The sequence below is a fragment of the Ranitomeya variabilis genome, chromosome 4 (assembly GCF_051348905.1).
Source record: "Ranitomeya variabilis isolate aRanVar5 chromosome 4, aRanVar5.hap1, whole genome shotgun sequence".
NCBI classification, from domain to species: Eukaryota; Metazoa; Chordata; class Amphibia; order Anura; family Dendrobatidae; genus Ranitomeya; species Ranitomeya variabilis.
Window position 1 is genome coordinate 576,662,317 of NC_135235.1, and position 18,628 is coordinate 576,680,944.

Below are 18,628 nucleotides of genomic sequence, written 5' to 3' on the forward strand. Positions count from 1 at the left end.
TCTATCTCTGTATTTATCTCATGTCAATCTATCTTTCTACATTCTATCCACAACCCCAATTCCAAAAAAGTTAGGACGCTGTGTAATAATGTAAAGAATACAAGAAAGCAATCATTTGGAAATCTCTTACAGGTATTTTTTATTAAATTATGTGGAAATAACTTATAGCCATAATTTATTATTGACTGAAAATAGAGCACACATTAGAAGCTAAACATTAGAAAGTGTCCTACTTCACTTGAAAAAAATTAACTCATTTAGAAATTGATGGCAGCAACACTTCTCAAAAAAGTTGTTACAGGGTTAAATAAAGGCTGTAAAAGTGAAAGGTCCTAATAAAAAACAGCTGGAGGATCAATTTCAACATGACTGTATAAAGAGAGAATGTTAGAGAGGCAGAGTCTCTTAGAAGCAAAGATAGTCAGAGGTACATCAATCTTGACCAACAGCATCTAAAGATTGTGGAACAGTTTCAGAGAAACAGTACTCAACATAAAATTTCGAAGTCTTTCAATATCCCATCATCTTTAGTACTATAACCAAAAACCATTGGGATTCTGGAAAAATCCATGTGCACAAGTGATAAGAAAGATGGTCAATATTGGATGGGATGGGATCGACGGGTCCTTAGTAGTGTTGAGCGATACCGTCCGATACTTGAAAGTATCGGTATCGGAAAGTATTGGCCGATACCGGCAAAGTATCGGATCTAATCCGATACCGATACCCGATACCAATACAAGTCAATGGGACTCAAGTATCGGACGGTATTCCTGATGGTTCCCAGGGTCTGAAGGAGAGGAAACTCTCCTTCAGGCCCTGGGAACCATATTAATGTGTAAAATAAAGAATTAAAATAAAAAATATTGCTATACTCACCTCTCCGACGCAGCCTGGACCTCACCGAGGGAACCGGCAGCGTTCTTTGCTTAAAATGCGCGCTTTTCCTTCCTTCCGTGACGTCACGGCTTGTGATTGGTCGCGTGCCGCCCATGTGGCCGCGATGCGACCAATCACAGCAAGCCGTGACGTAATTTTCAGGTCCTCAATGCCTAATTCTAGGCATTCAGGAATTTAAAATTACGTTCCGGCTTGTGATTGGTCGCGTCGCGGTCACATGGGCGACGCGACCAATCACAAGCCGTGACGTCACGGGAGGCAGGAGACGCGCGCATTTTTAAAATTACGTCACGGCTTGTGATTGGTTGCGTGCCGCCCATGTGACCGCGACGCGACCAATCACAGCAAGCCGTGATGTAATTTCAGGTCCTGATGCCTATTTCTACATTGAGGACCTGAAATTACGTCACGGCTTGCTGTGATTGGTCGCGTCGCGGTCACATGGGCGGCACGCAACCAATCACAAGCCGTGACGTAATTTTAAAAATGCGCGCGTCTCCTGCCTCCCGTGACGTCACGGCTTGTGATTGGTCGCGTCGCCCATGTGACCGCGACACGACCAATCACAAGCCGGAACGTAATTTTAAATTCCTGAATGCCTAGAATTAGGCATTGAGGACCTGAAAATTACGTCACGGCTTGCTGTGATTGGTCGCGTCGCGGCCACATGGGCGGCACGCGACCAATCACAAGCCGTAACGTCACGGAAGGAAGGAAAATCGCGCATTTTAAGCAAACAACGCTGCCGGTTCCCTCGGTGAGGTCCAGGCTGCGTCGGAGAGGTGAGTATAGCAATATTTTTTATTTTAATTCTTAATTTTACACATTAATGTTGTTTCGATACCGATACCCGATACCACAAAAGTATCGGATCTCGGTATCGGAATTCCGATACCGCTAAGTATCGGCCGATACCCGATACTTGCGGTATCGGAATGCTCAACACTAGTCCTTAGGCGTCACTGTATTAAAAACAGAATCACTGCACAGGCTCAGGAATGCTTCAGGAAACCATTGACACAGTTCACTGTGGAATCTGCAAAAGTTAGAGCTCTATCATGCACAGAAAAAGCGATATATCAACACAATCCAGAAACACTGCCGTCTTCTCTGGGCCAAAGCTCATTTAAAATGACTGAGTCAAAATCTAAACTTGTTCTGTGGTCAGAGGAATCAAAATTGCAAACTTTTTAGGAAAACCACAGTCATCGTGTCCTGTGGACTTAAGACGAGAGGGACCATCCAACTTGTTGTCAGTTCACAGTTCCTGCATCTCTGATGGCGTAAGGTTGCATTAATGCCTGGCATGGGAAGATTACACATCTTGGAAGGTCCCATCAATGCTGAGCAATATATAGAGGTTTTAGAATAACAAGAGCTCTCACCGACACAACGTCTAGTTCAGAGAAGACCTTGTATATTTCAACAGGACAATGCTAAACCATATATGTCATCCATCACAACAGCATGGCTTCCCAGGAGAAGAATTCAGGTGATGAACTGTCCGGCTGCAGTCCAGCCCTTTCGCCAATACAATACATTTGGCTAATTCGGAAATACAAAATCCAGCAAAGACCCCGGAGTGAGGAGCAGCGAGAACCTGGCATCAGACAAAAATGGGGCAACAGTCCTCTCCCAAAACCCCAGTAATTATTTCCTAATTTCTCAGATATTTACAGACTGTTGTAAAAAAAAAAGATGATGCCACACAATGGTAGACAAAGGCTTGCCCAACCCTTTTGAGATGTGTTCTTCTATGAATTTCTAGATGAGTACATTTTTTCAGATGGAATGGAAAAATGTCTAATGTTCACATTCTGATCTGTGTCCTATGTTCTGCTGTGAATAAAATATGATAAGAGATTTCCAAATCAGCGCATTCTTGTTTTCTTTCCGTTGTACTCAGCATCCCAACTTATTTGAAATTGGGGTTGTATCCAAAATAAAGTCAACGAAGGTAAGTACCACTCTGATAGAGTTCAGTGATGCAGTGGTATAGTGGTGATGTTTCAGCCCAAGAACAGCAGAATCTTTGTTCAAGCAATACCATACAGCAATAATCAGGTTTATATTGATATAAATATTTAATTAACATTAATTATGAATGATAAAGAATTACATCGTTGATAAATACTAATTAATCAAAGACGTGCAATAAAAAATAGTCCATCATAGAAAACTGCATGTATGTGATACTAGACTTGTATCCTGTGATATATTTTTATTTGTGATGTCACAAGTGCAAATATAACATTTACACAGTGTAAATATGCTGAAAGTATATCAATGTGACAAGTCATATCCCACAACTTAGAAATCATACAGTATTGCATTGCATTGTTGTGTTTCTGTGCAATAAGGTTTGCCATTTAGAAGTTTGTCTTCCATGTCTGACTCCCTAGCTCTGATGTCAGTAAGCCCTCTCTCCGTCTTCATCATTCTCTGTATGTCTGCCATCTTAAGAAGCCACATGAATTGCATCTCTAGTCCAGAATAGTCGTTTTTACCTACTCTATTTGTGCATAACCACAAGAATTCAGCTTGAAAATAAACCTTCCTCTGGAATCTTCACATGTGCCTCCACAGTCGAGTCAAGCGATCCGATGAAATCTCTTCATGTGAGTACCGGTACATAGAGATATCCATAGAATCGGAGTCTCCAGTGCCCTACTCTCGCAGCTTTGTTATAGAGTCAGAATATCACAGGTGTTATAAAGAAAGCACTCAGTGGTCACCAATCACAGGAATCCAGGAACAGCATAGACTAGAATGAGATAAAAACGAATTGATTCAATGCAAATTGTGTAAAATTTTTAGGAATTGTATAAATCCAACAAATTTGAGCCATATGCAATTCAATTTGCGCAAGCCACCTAAAATGGCAGGTTCAGATCACCTTAGGCAGGATTCCTCATAAAACCTTGCATATGCCACATGACATGGTATAGCACAGCCAATCAGGAGGGACTATGGCCTGTATAAAAGCAGAGGCAAGGAAGACAGCAGCATCTTGAGATGAATCTGGATAGTGAGAAAAAATACACTGCTCACATAGCGAATCAGAAGAACTATACAAAATTTCTAATAGGACATATTTGCTAATATTATTATTATTATCATTATTATTATTATTATTATTATTATACCTACTACATATTGGGTTTGGATCTTGGAGATGGGAATACTCCTTTAAATATTTGACTCTGCCACCAACCATTAGATATAAACTAGAAGCTTATCATGATTGTAACACACCCGGTGAAGGGCACATAACATTCCCTAATCTCCAGACAATACAAATCCATCCTATAATTGTATCATGTCTGCGCACTTTCTGTAATTACAGGTCCGGGCGAGCAGCTCATCTGTGCCATGTGATTGGGACTCACAGACGAGTAAACTTTGCAGGATTAGCAGACATTTAATCATGTACATTTTCGGGATTGTGCTTTCCGCCTTGTTTCACTTTAATCCCTCTTCTGGTTGGGAGATTGACAACCTGGACAGTTATGTGTCTGCAGGTAGTCAAAGTGGACTCTGGCGGCAGATATATGGGACCTTATTCAGAAGCTTGTTTTTATCCTGATTTTTTTTTTCCCTCGGGCCATATGCTGTTATATTGTCAGGTGGACTGTAGAATTAGGAGAGGGGGAAGCTCTTTTTTTTCTATAGTGGTTAAAAGAAAGCAAAGGTGAAAAAATAGAAATACTATTGAGTGTAATCAGGTAGAGAAAGCAGGGATACATCTTGTCTCGGTCCATCCATTTTTGGCGAAGAATGACTAGAGGTCTGATATGCAAATTGCCTCTTCTGAGAAAAAGAGGACTTAAACTCTACAGCGCCACCTATTGGAAGTAGCGATCCTACAAGTCACAATCAACCCTTTAACGAGTCGTGCAATATGACTTAGGATAAAAGCCAAATCAGTATCTCAATTCGCAGACACGGTGTTTCGGGCTGTTGGCCCTCGTCAGTGCGAAGCATGAGAACTGATTTGGCTAGGTGAGAGGCTCTGGACATGGGGTCTAGAGGTCTGATAGTAATTAACTGCTCCGGTGGCAATTAATGTGCATTGTCTATAGACCAAGAGCAAACCATAGGCCCCCATACATGTCAGCTTATTTTGGTGGGATAAGCTAACCATGGAGGCCTCCTGGCTTTATCAACAGATTATGTTAAGGGAAAGAAGGGTCATGCAATGAGCATTTGAACACTGTCCTTTTTTCCCATAAAAGACAAGACACTGACTTAACCAAACCAACCGACTCAGACACAGCCAGATAAGACAAGATACTCAACCAAACCAAGACTGAGACACAGCCAGACAAGACAAGATACTCAACCAAACCAAGACTCAGACACAGCCAGACAAGACAAGATACTCAACCAAACCAAGACTCAGACACAGCCAGAAAAGACAAGATACTCAACCAAACCAAGACTGAGACACAGCATGACAAGACAAGATACTCAACCAAACCAAGACTCAGACACAGCCAGACAAGACAAGATACTCAACCAAACCAAGACTGAGTGAGACACAGCAAGACAAGACAAGATACTCAACCAAACCAAGACTCAGACACAGCCAGACAAGACAAGATACTCAACCAAACCAAGACTCAGACACAGCCAGAAAAGACAAGATACTCAACCAAACCAAGACTGAGACACAGCAAGACAAGACAAGATACTCAACCAAACCAAGACTCAGACACAGCCAGACAAGACAAGATACTCAACCAAACCAAGACTGAGACACAGCAAGACAAGACAAGATACTCAACCAAACCAAGACTCAGACACAGCCAGAAAAGACAAGATACTCAACCAAACCAAGACTGAGACACAGCAAGACAAGACAAGATACTCAACCAAACCAAGACTCAGACACAGCCAGACAAGACAAGATACTCAACCAAACCAAGACTCAGACACAGCCAGACAAGACAAGATACTCAACCAAACCAAGACTCAAACACAGCCAGACAAGATACTCAACCAAAACAAGACTCAGACACAGCCAGACAAGACAAGATGCTCAACCAAATCAAGACTCAGACACAGCCAGACAAGATACTCAACCAAACCAAGACTCAGACACAGCTAGACAAGAGAAGATACTCAACCAAGCTAAGACTTAGAACCAAAACCTCTCTAGTGCTTCTCCTCTCCTCTGGAAGATCCTTGCATAGGACATATGCCTCTCTCCATTGAGTTTAATATCCCCTTAAATTGGATCTGCTTCTGAGTGATTTTGAGCCTGTTGTTCCCAGTGTAGTAGATGTATAACAGATGATGAACCACAAATTTGACACCACTTTAGATTGTGTGCTCCTAGGGTTAGTCCTTCCGTTTCGCCATTTTAGATTCACAGTGGATATATGCAATCGGACAGCAGTGGATTCTTAGACGTTTACATCTATGTGTCTCTCATCCTCTACCTGAGTTGCTCTGTCGTTCTCTAATCCTTTTTCAACATGAAGTTATTGTGTAGATTTATGAAAATGCTCTTGTATTCCTCACTTGCTCGCAGGCCCTGGAGCCGTGGATTTCACCCACCCACATGTCATGCTGCTCACTGGAGAACGCCACAGATTGAGGCATAATATGAAGAAGACATCTCCAGGCAATGTGTACACAACCAACTGCAGAAAACTGACTGTAGAATAATAATAATAATAATAATAATAATAATAGAATAGTATCGTAGTAATAATAATAATGATGATAGTAATAATTATCATCATGTCAATAATAATAGAAGCATAATGATTTAGTAATATTGTAATAATTATAATCAAAATATAATAATAATAATAATAACAACAACATATGGCTAACATAGTCATCATCATAATTATATAGAGTAATATCTGTAAAACCAACAGCCTAAGACCTCTTCCTGACATCTTGCACCATATGCCATTTATTAGTCCATGTTCTGGTCCTGCAGCCCCGACGTGCCCGCTGAATTTAACTTACAGCTCAGTAGAAATCGTGGTCTACAGGGATCAGAGAGTGTGGGCTTTGTTGGGGGGATATATCTAAAATACAGATAGTTATATTTGAGTTGTTTATGCCTGTTCATATGAGGACTGACACTAATTGCATCATAGTAATAGTAATGATTAGTATTAGTGTACTATTGGATTATTATAATTTGTATTATCTTTGTTGTTATGATGTACTAATTGTCACTATTATAATAAATAAGAACATTAATAACACACAATTTCATATTTGCAATTCATTTTCAGTTTACTAGTTTCATTTAGAAAACCATCAACAAGTTGATTTTGATGAATGTCTTATTGGCACAGTGATACAGTAATTGACAAGTACTTATCTGTGAATGGGTTGATTTTAATGATTATTTGCTTTTGAAAAATAGTGAGCGTTTGGGCAACGGATGACAGTGTAATGCTTGGAAATCCATCCAACCTTCAAGGGACATTGCAAAATGCACTGTGATAGAAGCCTCAGTGTCATTTAAGTCAGAAAAGTGCTAGTATGGTGGATATCTCTGGTAGACAGAGGGAGAAAAATACATTTTTAATTTTCAGATGAGGAAAATAATGTTTATAGTTTTATTGAAAATGCATACTTTACAGAAAAGTAATAACCCACATTTAGTAGGGTGGCTGAGCCTGTTTTTAGGTGAACTTCTTGTCAACATTCAGATGCAAAATTTTCAAGACAAAAAGTATGACCTCCAAGTTCCAAAGGAGACAATTTTTTATGGGCTGTGATGTGGTCATGGCTAAGCAAAATCAAATTTTAAGCCAAATTATTTAATGGCATGCGCTAGTTTTTAGGCACAAATAAATGTCCAAAAATAATCAGTTATAAATTGGTTCAACACTGTCATGAATTTGGCACATTTACAGACCACCTTGATTAAGTTTAGACTGTCTAATGTTGCATACCATTAGTAAATCTGTGCGACAGTCAGGAGAATCTGAACATGGTAGTGAAAACAGGAACAAAACATACAGACTGAAAAATAAGTACTAGGCAGAAAAGAATTCTAGTGAAAAGATGCAAAATATCAAGGTTAAAAGAAGGGAAAGGAGGTCATAGGAAAGTAAAAGAAGAAATACGAGGAAGGAAATTGTAATTCTGAAAGCAGAAGACAGAAGGAAGAGGAAGGAAGCTTTAGCGAAATAGAGAAGGAAGGAAGAAAGCTGTAGACCTAAGGTTATAGGGAAAAAAGAAGATGAAGACAGTTGAGGAAATAATATAAGAAGAGAGAGGAAGCAGTAGACATAAGGTGGTAATAAAAGAAAGAGGGAGAAGGAAGATGTAGACTCAAGATGGTAAAAGAAGAAAGAATAGGAATGAAGAGGAAGGAAGCTATAGACATAAAGATGTAACAAAGGACACGAGGAATGAAGATGCAGACATTAATAGATAATAATAAAATAAATGAGAGAAAAGAAGCAGTAGAAATAAGGAGGCAATAAAAGAAATAAGAGGAAGTAATGTGTAGACATAACAGGTAATAGAAGAAAGAAGAAGAAACTGTAGACATAAGGAGGAAATAGAAAAAAAGAGAAAGAATTAGGAAGCTGTAGACAAAAGGAGGCAATAGAAGAAAGATGAAGAATAAAGCAATAAACAAAAGGACAAAATAGAAGAAAAATAGAGCGGTACACATAACAGGTAATAGACAAAAGAAGAGGAAGAAGGTTAGAGATATAAGGAGGCAATAGAAGATAGAAGAAAAAGAAGAAGGAAGCTGTAGACAAAAGGAGGGAATAGAAGGAAAATAGCTAAGAAACTAGACGTAAGGAGGTAATAGATGAAAGCAGAGGAATGAAGCTGTAGATTTGAGGAGGCAATATTAGAAAATAAAGAATGGAAGCTGTGGAAGTAAGGCGGGAACAGTAGTAAGAGGTGGAAGGAAACTGAAAACATAAAGAGAAAGGTAGCAAGATATACAATAGGGGGTGACAGAAGAAATAAGAAAGATGTGAAAAAGTTTTAGACCTAAGGAAGAAATGGAAGAAGGAAAATTTAGATTTAAGGAGATAAAACTGTAGATCTAAGAAGGGAACAGAAGAAAGAAGGGGAATGTAGGACAAGAATTGAGAGGAAGGTCATAGAAGAAAAAAAATGTTGACACAGGTAACCAATGCAGGAAGAGAATTAAGAAAAATACAATTCTGACATAACTGAAGAAGTAAAGGAAGGATGTTTTGGATAACTAAATTAACAGGATAAAGAAATTTGTAAAGTACAGAGACAGAAATTTGCCAATGTAGCTACATATAGGAGAATGTAGAAAAATAGCAGGATGACCACATTATATAGAAGAAAATAGGTTCCTGGAGAAGTAATAGGGAAGAATCAGACGGGGGGGCTACAAATAGAAGAAAATTAGGTTCATGAAGATAGGAACTTCATGCTGGCAAAAGTTTATAAAAATTGAAAGGAGAAAGTATAGAACAAATGAGCAACAAATAGACAAAATCAAGCTCTTGGTGAAGAAAGGTGACCAGAAACATAAAAGGGACATCTATGTGTATGCCTCAGAAAGTAGCCTTTCTTTAATCTATATAAAGGTAGAAGACAGGAGGTTCTTGTAGGAGATATGGAGATATCAGTATAAATTAAGGACCTTAAGGAGTTTGTTATATGATGTTCTCCAGATAACAATGTCAACTTTAGGTGAATGAACCAAAACTATAAGAAAATCTATTTCTATAGCATGAAATAGGAGAATGTCCATAACATAGAATACAATGAGAAGTGTAGAACTCCCTAAAGAGAGAATAGTGACAGCACAATATTCAACTGGGGTGCTTAGGGGCCTCGTTTTTGGCCTCCATTCTGTAGAAGGTCAAAGAACTAGACTTGGAACATGTCAGCAATGATAAAAATGAAAGTTGTCTCCTTCGTAAGCACAAGACGACCCTGTAACCATCTTGATTAGTCGTTAAATACCAGAAAGGAGTTAGGTTTCAGGACAAAACCCTTCTTCCTCCAATTAGCACAGGATGGAAGACAGCTCTGGAAATCGATTTAATAACCTTAACTGGTCCCACCCTGGGTGTGTGACAGATCCATTGAGACATATCCCTGCCCAGGGCCCTAGACACAACGGAAAGCCGCTAATGAACTCAGAATAGGCTCTGGTGATTCCTGTGTGTCTGGGATTTCATCTTAAATGGCAAAAGCAGGTTCATAGCGAACACCGTAGGTCCAGTAAGGAGGCAGCAGAGCAGAGGTTGTCACTTTAGTTCCTCAGATGGATGTCGTAAGTCACAGTCCTAGGTAAAAACATTATGATCACCAAAGGCAGATTCAGCCCTGCCACCTCTCCTAATATCATGGGTACATATAAATCAGTATCTCATACTTATGATTGTTTGAAAGAGTCGAAACATCGCCTCAAGTATGGGCACATTTCTGGAGTTATGTCTATTTTTGTGAGTATCTGTCTATTTATCTCATATCTATCTATCTATCTATCTATCTATCTATCTATCTATCTATCTTATCTATTTCATATCTATCCCATATCTATTTATCTAATATCTATCTATCTATGTATCTATTATCTATCTATCTATTATCTATAGGTCTATCTCTCTATCTATTATCGATCTTATCTATCTCATATCTATTTATCTCCTATCTATCTATGTATCTATTATCTATCTATTATCTATAGATCTATCTATCTATTATCTATAGATCTATCTTTATATGTATCTATGTATCTATCTATCTATTCTTTATCTATCCCATATCTATCTATCTATCCCATATCTATCAATCTATCTATCTATCTATCTATCTATCTATCTATCTATCTATCTATCTATCTCATCTATCTATCATCTATAGAGCTATCTATCCGCTATCTTTCTATCTATCTATCTATCTATCTATCTATCTATCTATCTATCCCATATCTATCTATCTATCTATCTATCTATCTATCTATCTATCTATCTATCTATCTATCCCATATCTATCTATCTATCTATCTATCTATCTATCTATCTATCTCATATCTATCTATGTATGCCATATCTATCTATCTATCTATCTATCTATCTATCTATCTATCTATCTATCTATCTATCTATCCCCTATCTTTCTATCTATCTATCTATATATCTATCTATCTATCTGTCTGTCTATCTCATATCTATCTATCTATCTATCTATCTATCTATCTATCTATCTATCTATCCCATATCTATCTATCTTTTTATTTTTGTCACTGTCAGTCACAGTGAAGATAATTATGAACTGTGCTGAGACTAGTCCTGGGGGAAATATCACAACACCAGGGGTATGTCCACACATTCTAATCAAATTGTGGCTTTTGCAGCAATTTCCCCCTCCCTTAATTTGTGGCAAAACCTTAGTTTGACCATAAAATGTGAACACACTCAAATAATAGAAAAAAGGTCACGTACTATAGAACTGACACCCACATAGACCAATGATAGCCTCACAACATTTACCACACTTTAGCCTGCCCTGCACTGACAGAACATGTGCTTTATCCTCCATAATGAGAAATACACTATGCATGAAATACATCACAGAATGAAACAAAGGTATCAGAAGTCTTCCTTCTGCGGCCACTGATGATCTAAGATAATGCAGTAGGTTTACCTGCAGCTCTGTGGAAAACCAGAGATAGCACAAAACAATAAGATGGCACAACACACTTAACTCTGCTACATCAGTCTGTATAAATCATGTTTTCATTGTGATTCCTCTGAGTCCATTGTGCCCAGCTGGGGCTCTTGTGCATAAACATTACATACATATCTAACATGTTGGTATATATATATATATATATATATATATATATATATATATATATATATATATATATATACACAAATTCATATGCAGCAGATCAATATTAAGATTTGAGAGTCTTCAGAGTCCTCAGTGGTTGATGCCGCTTTCCTGTATGTAGCAGAGTGTTGTGTGTCATTTCACCTGTTTCTTGTAACCTATATTTTTCATTTAAAATGTAGATAATGCATTAGGTTTATCCACAGCCAAATGGAAACACATCATCATTATAGCACAAAGAGAAATGACAAACTCAGCTCTGCTGCTTCTACATGTACACACTGAGCACTGCTAGGTGTAAAGGTAAACACTCTGTCCAGAAACCACAAAGATCATCCCTTTAAATATGTTCCAATTAAATGATTTCTTTGCATGTGTATGTGCAGATATAGATGATGTATAGATTTATATACATGAATATGTAGCAGAGCTGGCATTGTATTATAAAGCAAAGTTGGGATAATGGGGTAATAAGTCTACCACTTGACAAATTCAGCTCAGCTACATGTCTACTCAATACAGTCCTCATTTCTGCATGGATAATAATATTATTTAGGGAAGTAGTTGTAATTGCCGTAATTTAATAACATAATAAATGAAATTAATAACTGCATTCATAAGTAAATTAATTAATTAGAAATTACCGGCACTTGTGAGCAGCAAATAATCAGGGCACCTGCTGTCTGGTTAAAAGCAGAAATCTAAACATTTTCAATATAAATTTATATAATAAACACCTGCTTGTGTTCTCTGGTTTCAGCCACCATTGATAGAATGGGTAAACATTACTGGTTGGATTTTTGATCACATAGGCTTTGGTGGATATATTCATTTTCCAGCTTCTTCTCGCCTTTAGCTCCCATCACACTCATTATGACCATGATCATCACTACAGTCATGGATTATTGGAAGCTAATGGTCTACAGAAACTCCCCTCAATGCAATAAACACAGAAGAAAGCAACGATCCAAACTTTTCATTAATTGACATCCGATTTATTATCGATTTGCTTTCCAATTATATCGGAAAATGTCGCCTGATGTGACCCGATGTAAGTAGGTGGTTCGGCACCTACAGACAAAGGTTGGGCAGCTCTGCTCATGGATGGTAGTGGTGATAATGATGATGACCCCCCCAAGTCCCCTGTCACAGCTTAGTGTAGGGCGGAACATTACCGAAAGTCCTGAGAAGATGATGGGGCAATGATGGGGGTTGGAGTCCTGGACATGGTCTACATGAGAAGGTCCATCAAGGTTTGTCTGTGCAGTGTTTGCAAAGGCTGGAGGTGCCAGCTGGGAAAGCTGAGCATTTATCAGGGGTGTTGGGCACATTGGTTCCAGGGTAGGGGTACACTGACGATTGTCCAAATGGAGCCAAAGAGGAGCTGCTGAGAGTCTGCCCTTGGTTTAGGTAGGCCACCAGTCTCCTCATCTCCTCCAGGGCTTGGGCCTGCATGAGGATGTAGTTCTTGGCAAGGAGCAGGGTGGCAATTTTGGACAGTTTTCTGACTGATGGACTGTGGGCATAAGGGATAACAGATCGGAGTCCATCCAGGGCATCATTGAGGTCGTGCATCCTCCTCCTCTCCCTGGCATTGATGCTTAGTCTCAGTGACCGCTGCTCCTTGGGTTTCTTGCTTGTAAGTTTGCCCTCATTGTCATAGGTTGGGCTGCTCTTGGTAGGGTCGAAGCTGTCCTCATCGTCCCCGGTCTGGTCATCGCTGCTGTCCCCGGACCGGTCCCTGGAGCTTGGGTTGAAGTCTAGAGGTGGAGGAGCTCCTGCGTAATTGCGCGCGGCATCAGCACCACCACCACGGAGAGCTCCATAGAAGGTCTGCCCATAGGACTGTGCCAGGGACAAGTAGGCATCAGCCGGGACAGATTTCAGATCGGCCATCCCCTGTGCAGCCAAGTGAGCAGCTCCCTCCCCGACACTCATAAAGACATGGACCAGGAGTGTGTGGGGGCAGCGCGGTGCCAGCTCCAGCAAACCCTTCTCTGCCCACTGCCAGTCTCACCTTGAACTGCTCTGCCCACTGTCAGCGTCACAATGCACAGTTCAGCCCACTGCTTGCCCACTGGCAGCTTCACCCTCCTCTCCTACATCCAGTGCCAGCTTCACCAGTCACCATGTGCCCACTTCTGCAGGCTCCTCAATGCAAAGTCTCTTCCTGTCCGTGTTCTTCCTTGGGCAGCAGCTGTTAATGGCAACTTCCTCAGCTAGTGCCAATCATTCCTACACTGCTGTCTCCCAAAAGCTTGCACTTGGTGGGCCATGCCCTCTGCCTGCCAGTCTGTAGAGCAGGGAAAGAGCTCCAGTTACTGCTTATATGAGAGTGAACTGTCCTCAGGGACTCACAGCCCCGGCCAATCACTACATTGGTGTCTGGTTAACCCTGTCACAGCCAGGCAGGAGAGCACACAGTCTCTTGTCCCATACTGGCACCAATCAAATATCCCTGATACATTGATGCATCTGATATATTACAACAGAATTAGTTTGATAAAGGGGGTGTTGTCTGGGGGGCACATACATATGCAATCTGTGTCTAATAGAAAATAGCAACACTGCAACAGAGTTATAAGGGGGTCTGCAATACTTGTTAATGGAGCTAATGACTGCTAATGCTAAGCTTAGTCTGATACTGGGGAAGTGGTCTTCTCCACTGCCATCTACAGGACATGAGAGGCACTGCAGGGATAGAGTATACAACTCTTCCATCACCCATTGTATTGTAAAAGTGTCAGCTTTCTGTGGCATAATCCTTTATAGCAGGTTTTATACTATACCATACTATACTTGCTTCAGTTCAGGTCAGTTATTTAGTCCTGGAATCCCAAATTCTTAGCAAGTCTCATAGCAATGGCATAATCTGCCCTCATAGATGTAATGAAAATTTTACGCACTTATTTTTCCGACTGTCTGGCAAAGCTTCCCGGCCAATCCCATTCATTTCTGCTGTTAGCTCGCCATCTAGTGGTACACTTCAAAAACTACAGGCTTTTTAAAGTTGTGCATCAGTGTTATAGGCTATGTGCACACGATGCGGATTCGCTGCGGATTTTTCCGCGCAGAAATGCTGCAGATCCGCACTGTAATTTACAGTACAATGTAAATCAATGGGTAAAAAAAAAAGTTGTGCAGATGGTGTAGAAAAATCAGTGCGGAATTGCTGTGGATTTAAAAGAAGTGCATGTCACTTCTTTTGTGCAGATCTGCAGCGTTTCTGCACCCGTCCATGATAGAAATCCGCAGTGGCAAAAACTGCATAAAATCCGCTCAAAATCTGCATCAATTCTGCAGCAAATCCGCACAAAATCGGCATAAAAACCGCGGCAAATCCGCGGCTGCGGATTCTGCAGGAGATGCGGATTTTGTGCAGAAAATTCTGCACCACATTTCCTACGTGTGCACATAGCCATAATGACAAGATAGAAGAAAAGTATGGAGTTGGGGGCATTTTAATGGCAAAACTCGCCATGTAAATCACAGTCAGCCATATTATCTGTCACCATCTCAACAAAATAGGGGATCCATCAAATCTAGTGCAGTGAGCAATTAGACGCTACTCAGGCTCCAGCTCTGCTCTATGTAGACATTGGGGAAAAGAGTAATTTCATTGGTTGTTATAAACAACGCTTCATTTGTTCCCCTTATTGAGGCTTTCCCCAATAGTCTATGTGAGGCTATTATGGCGTCATTTTTTTGTGTACAGTATATATGGTAATAGGAGTGTGCAATACATAAGGTAAAGGGGTTTTCAACTGAACAAAGTTAACTTTAAACAACATTTTAATCAATCAATACATCTTAGCATAATAATTTCCACATTTGGATGTGTTTAACCCCTGCTCGACTTCCACAGTATATGTATGGTGCTGCGGGAGCTGCGTTCCCGCAAACTGCCATACATTTACTTTCTGACAACTATGCGCGCTCATGCAAGCGCGGGTGTTAGCTCTATATGAGAGCTGACACCCTGCAGAAACGCCCACGGTCAGTGCTAGCACCGATCGCGGGTGTTTAACCTCTCTGATGCCGCTGTCAATAGTCACAGCGACATCAAAGGGCATCACAGAGGGAGGGAGCTCACTGTCTGCTCCAATCGACACAACGCAATTGAGAATGCATTGTGCCAATGGTCTCAATGGTGATCCCGGGCAGAAAGATGGCCGACGGGTCACCCAGGGACGGTGGCCTGTAACTCCTGCTTAGAGAAGGAGTTGATACACCCCCTCCCTGTGTGAGAGATGTTGAGCTAAAAGGATTGCTGAGTATTAGAACACCAATCAGGGCAAGAAAAGTTGATCTCCCATACTGGGTCAGAGTAAAAAAGTTTTTTTAAAAAAAGTTATTAAAAATTGTAAAAATAGTTTTTTTTTTAAAAAACCACAAAATGAAGAAAAGAAAAAATATTAATCCAATAAATACATTTATTTATGTAAAAAAAAAGTGCACAGATTTGGTATCTCCGCGTCCAGAACCACCCGACCTATAAAACTGTCTCACTAGTTGACTTCTTCAGTGAGCACCGTTAAAAAAAAAAAAAAAAAAAAAAAAGGCTAAAAACTATGCTTTATCATCATACGTTACAAATGTAGTGTCAGCGGAAAAAAGTATATATATATCTATCAGAATAACACAATACGAAATTATTTTTTCTATAAAATAGTTTTTAGTGTGAAAGCACCAAAAGATTAAAAAAAATCATAGAAATGTGGTATTGCTGTGATTGTACTGACTCAAAAAATAAAGTTGCCTTATCAATTTTATCACTCACGGAACAGCATAAAAAAAAACAACAGAAAAACAATTCCTGAATTGCTGGTTTTTGTTAATTCTGCCTCCCAAAAATCGAAATAGCAAGCAATTAAAAAATGTAATTTGCCCGAATGTGGCACCAATAAAAACGTAAACTTGTCCCACAAAAAAAAGCCCTCGCATGACTCTGTCTGTCGAAATATGGAAAAATTATAGCTATCAAAATATAGGGATGTAAATTATTACAATAAAAAGCATTTTCTAGTGTCTGACAGCAGCCAAACATAAAAAGAAACAATATAAATCTGGTATCGCTGCAATCACAATGACCCGAAGAATAAAGTCGCCTAATCACTTGTACCACATGAGAAATGTTTAAAAAAATAAATAAAACCAATTCTTCAACTGCTGTTAATTTTTTCATTCTGCCTCCCAAAGATCGCACATTTATCCTGCGCTCCACGCTGAGCGCTTACACCAGGGTATCCGTGTAAATCTCTGGAATACGTGATTCAGACAGAACCGTCAGAAGAAGATTTGCTATAATGAGGCAGATGGAGGCACTGTGGATGCCATTGGACCTGTGATCTTGAGGTGTTCGCCCTTTTAAACGTGCATAAAAGCGAGGTCCACCACAGTTTTGTGCACTTCTGAAAAGGACATTGATGAACAGAGGCCAGAGGAAGTCCAGAGTAACACTGCTGCCTCATTATAGTGATTGGATCCGTCGGAAGTTTCATCTGAATTTCGACACTCGGAGATTTAGATGAAAACCCAGATGTAAGTGCTCAGCGTACAGCGCCGGATAAATGTGATCCCTAATGTTATGTAAAATGTTCCCAATAAAAGCTTCAACTGAATCAATGAAAAAAGCAAGTCCCCACTCAGGTCTGTCATCTGTTAACAGATGTAGGGCGCTTCCATGTTACTGCTAGTACAAAGGCTCTGGAAAAGTGCTATGGCTCCTAGCACTCGAAAAGAAATCCAACAAATTCTGCTCCCCCAAATCTAAATGTTCTCTCCCTTCTGAGCCCCACAGTGTAGCTAAACCACATTTAGTGTCCATATGTTTGGCATTTCTGTAGTGATGACAGCACGCCTAATTTACAGGTGCGTGTCTCCAGAAGCATAAGCTGGGCACTACAACGTACTGGTCACTATAATGTATCATTTCCAAAATGGGGTCACTTGAGAGGTGATTCTGCTCTTCTAGCACTTAGGGGCTCTGTATATAGAGTCTGCAAACTATTATGGGAAAATCTGCGCTCTTGGAGGAAATAGCGCTCCGTCCCTCCTGAGTCTCAACATATGGCTAAGCAGTACTGTACAGCTACATATGGGGTATTTCTACATTCAGCAGAAATTGTGGAACATATTTTGGTGCCATTTTTACCCATTTCTCAGTGTGAAAATGTAAATTCTAGTGCTAAAACAACATTTTGGTGGTAAAAAAAGTAATTATTCTTTCTTCACTGCTTATTGGTATAAAATTCTGCGACGCATCTATTGTGTCAATATGATCACTGCACCCCTAGATGAATTAATTGAGAGGTGTAGTTTGTAAAGTGGGGTCACTTATGGGGGCTCTGCTATTCTGGCACCTCAGGCGCTCTACCAATGTGACATGGCACCCTCAAACCAGTCCAGCAAAATCTGAACTCCAGTATGGCGCTTCTTCCCTTTGGAGCATTGCACTGTGCATAAAAAGTACATTATGACAACATATGAGGTATTGATGTACTCAGGAGAAATTGCACAACAATTTTTTGTGTGTAAAATGCAAAGAACTTAGGACTAAAACAACATTTTTGTGAGAAAAATTATTTTTATTCATTTTCACAGATCAACGTTGTAAAATTCTGTGAAACACCTGGAGGTTCAAGGTTCTCACCCCACATCTAGATAAAGTCCAAAAGGGTCTAGTTTCCAAAATAGGGTCAATTGTTGTGAGTTTCCATTGTTTAGGCACATCAGGGGCTCTCCAAACACAACCTAACACCCACAGACCATTCCATCAAAGTCTGCATTCCAAAACGTCACTACTTCATTTCTGAGCCCTGCCGTGCACACAAACAGTAGTTTCCCTCCACATATTGGGTATCGGCGTACTCAGGAGAAATTGACCAACAAATTGGAC

General features: G+C 40.0%; 1 protein-coding gene across 1 annotated transcript; it reads right to left on the reverse strand.

Annotated features, from left to right (window-relative positions):
• Positions 1–12,714: 12,714 nt before the first annotated feature.
• Positions 12,715–14,012, reverse strand: BHLHE23 (basic helix-loop-helix family member e23). The gene has a single exon (XM_077257744.1). The coding sequence runs from the start codon at positions 13,666–13,668 to the stop codon at positions 12,979–12,981; it is 690 nt and encodes a 229-aa protein (XP_077113859.1). The 5' UTR covers positions 13,669–14,012; the 3' UTR covers positions 12,715–12,978.
• Positions 14,013–18,628: the final 4,616 nt, after the last annotated feature.

What these genes read in the sequence shown, in the direction of transcription:
- BHLHE23 (XM_077257744.1), bottom strand. Translation starts at nt 13,668, where the DNA reads ATGAGTGTCGGGGAGGGAGCTGCTCACTTGGCTGCACAGGGGATGGCC.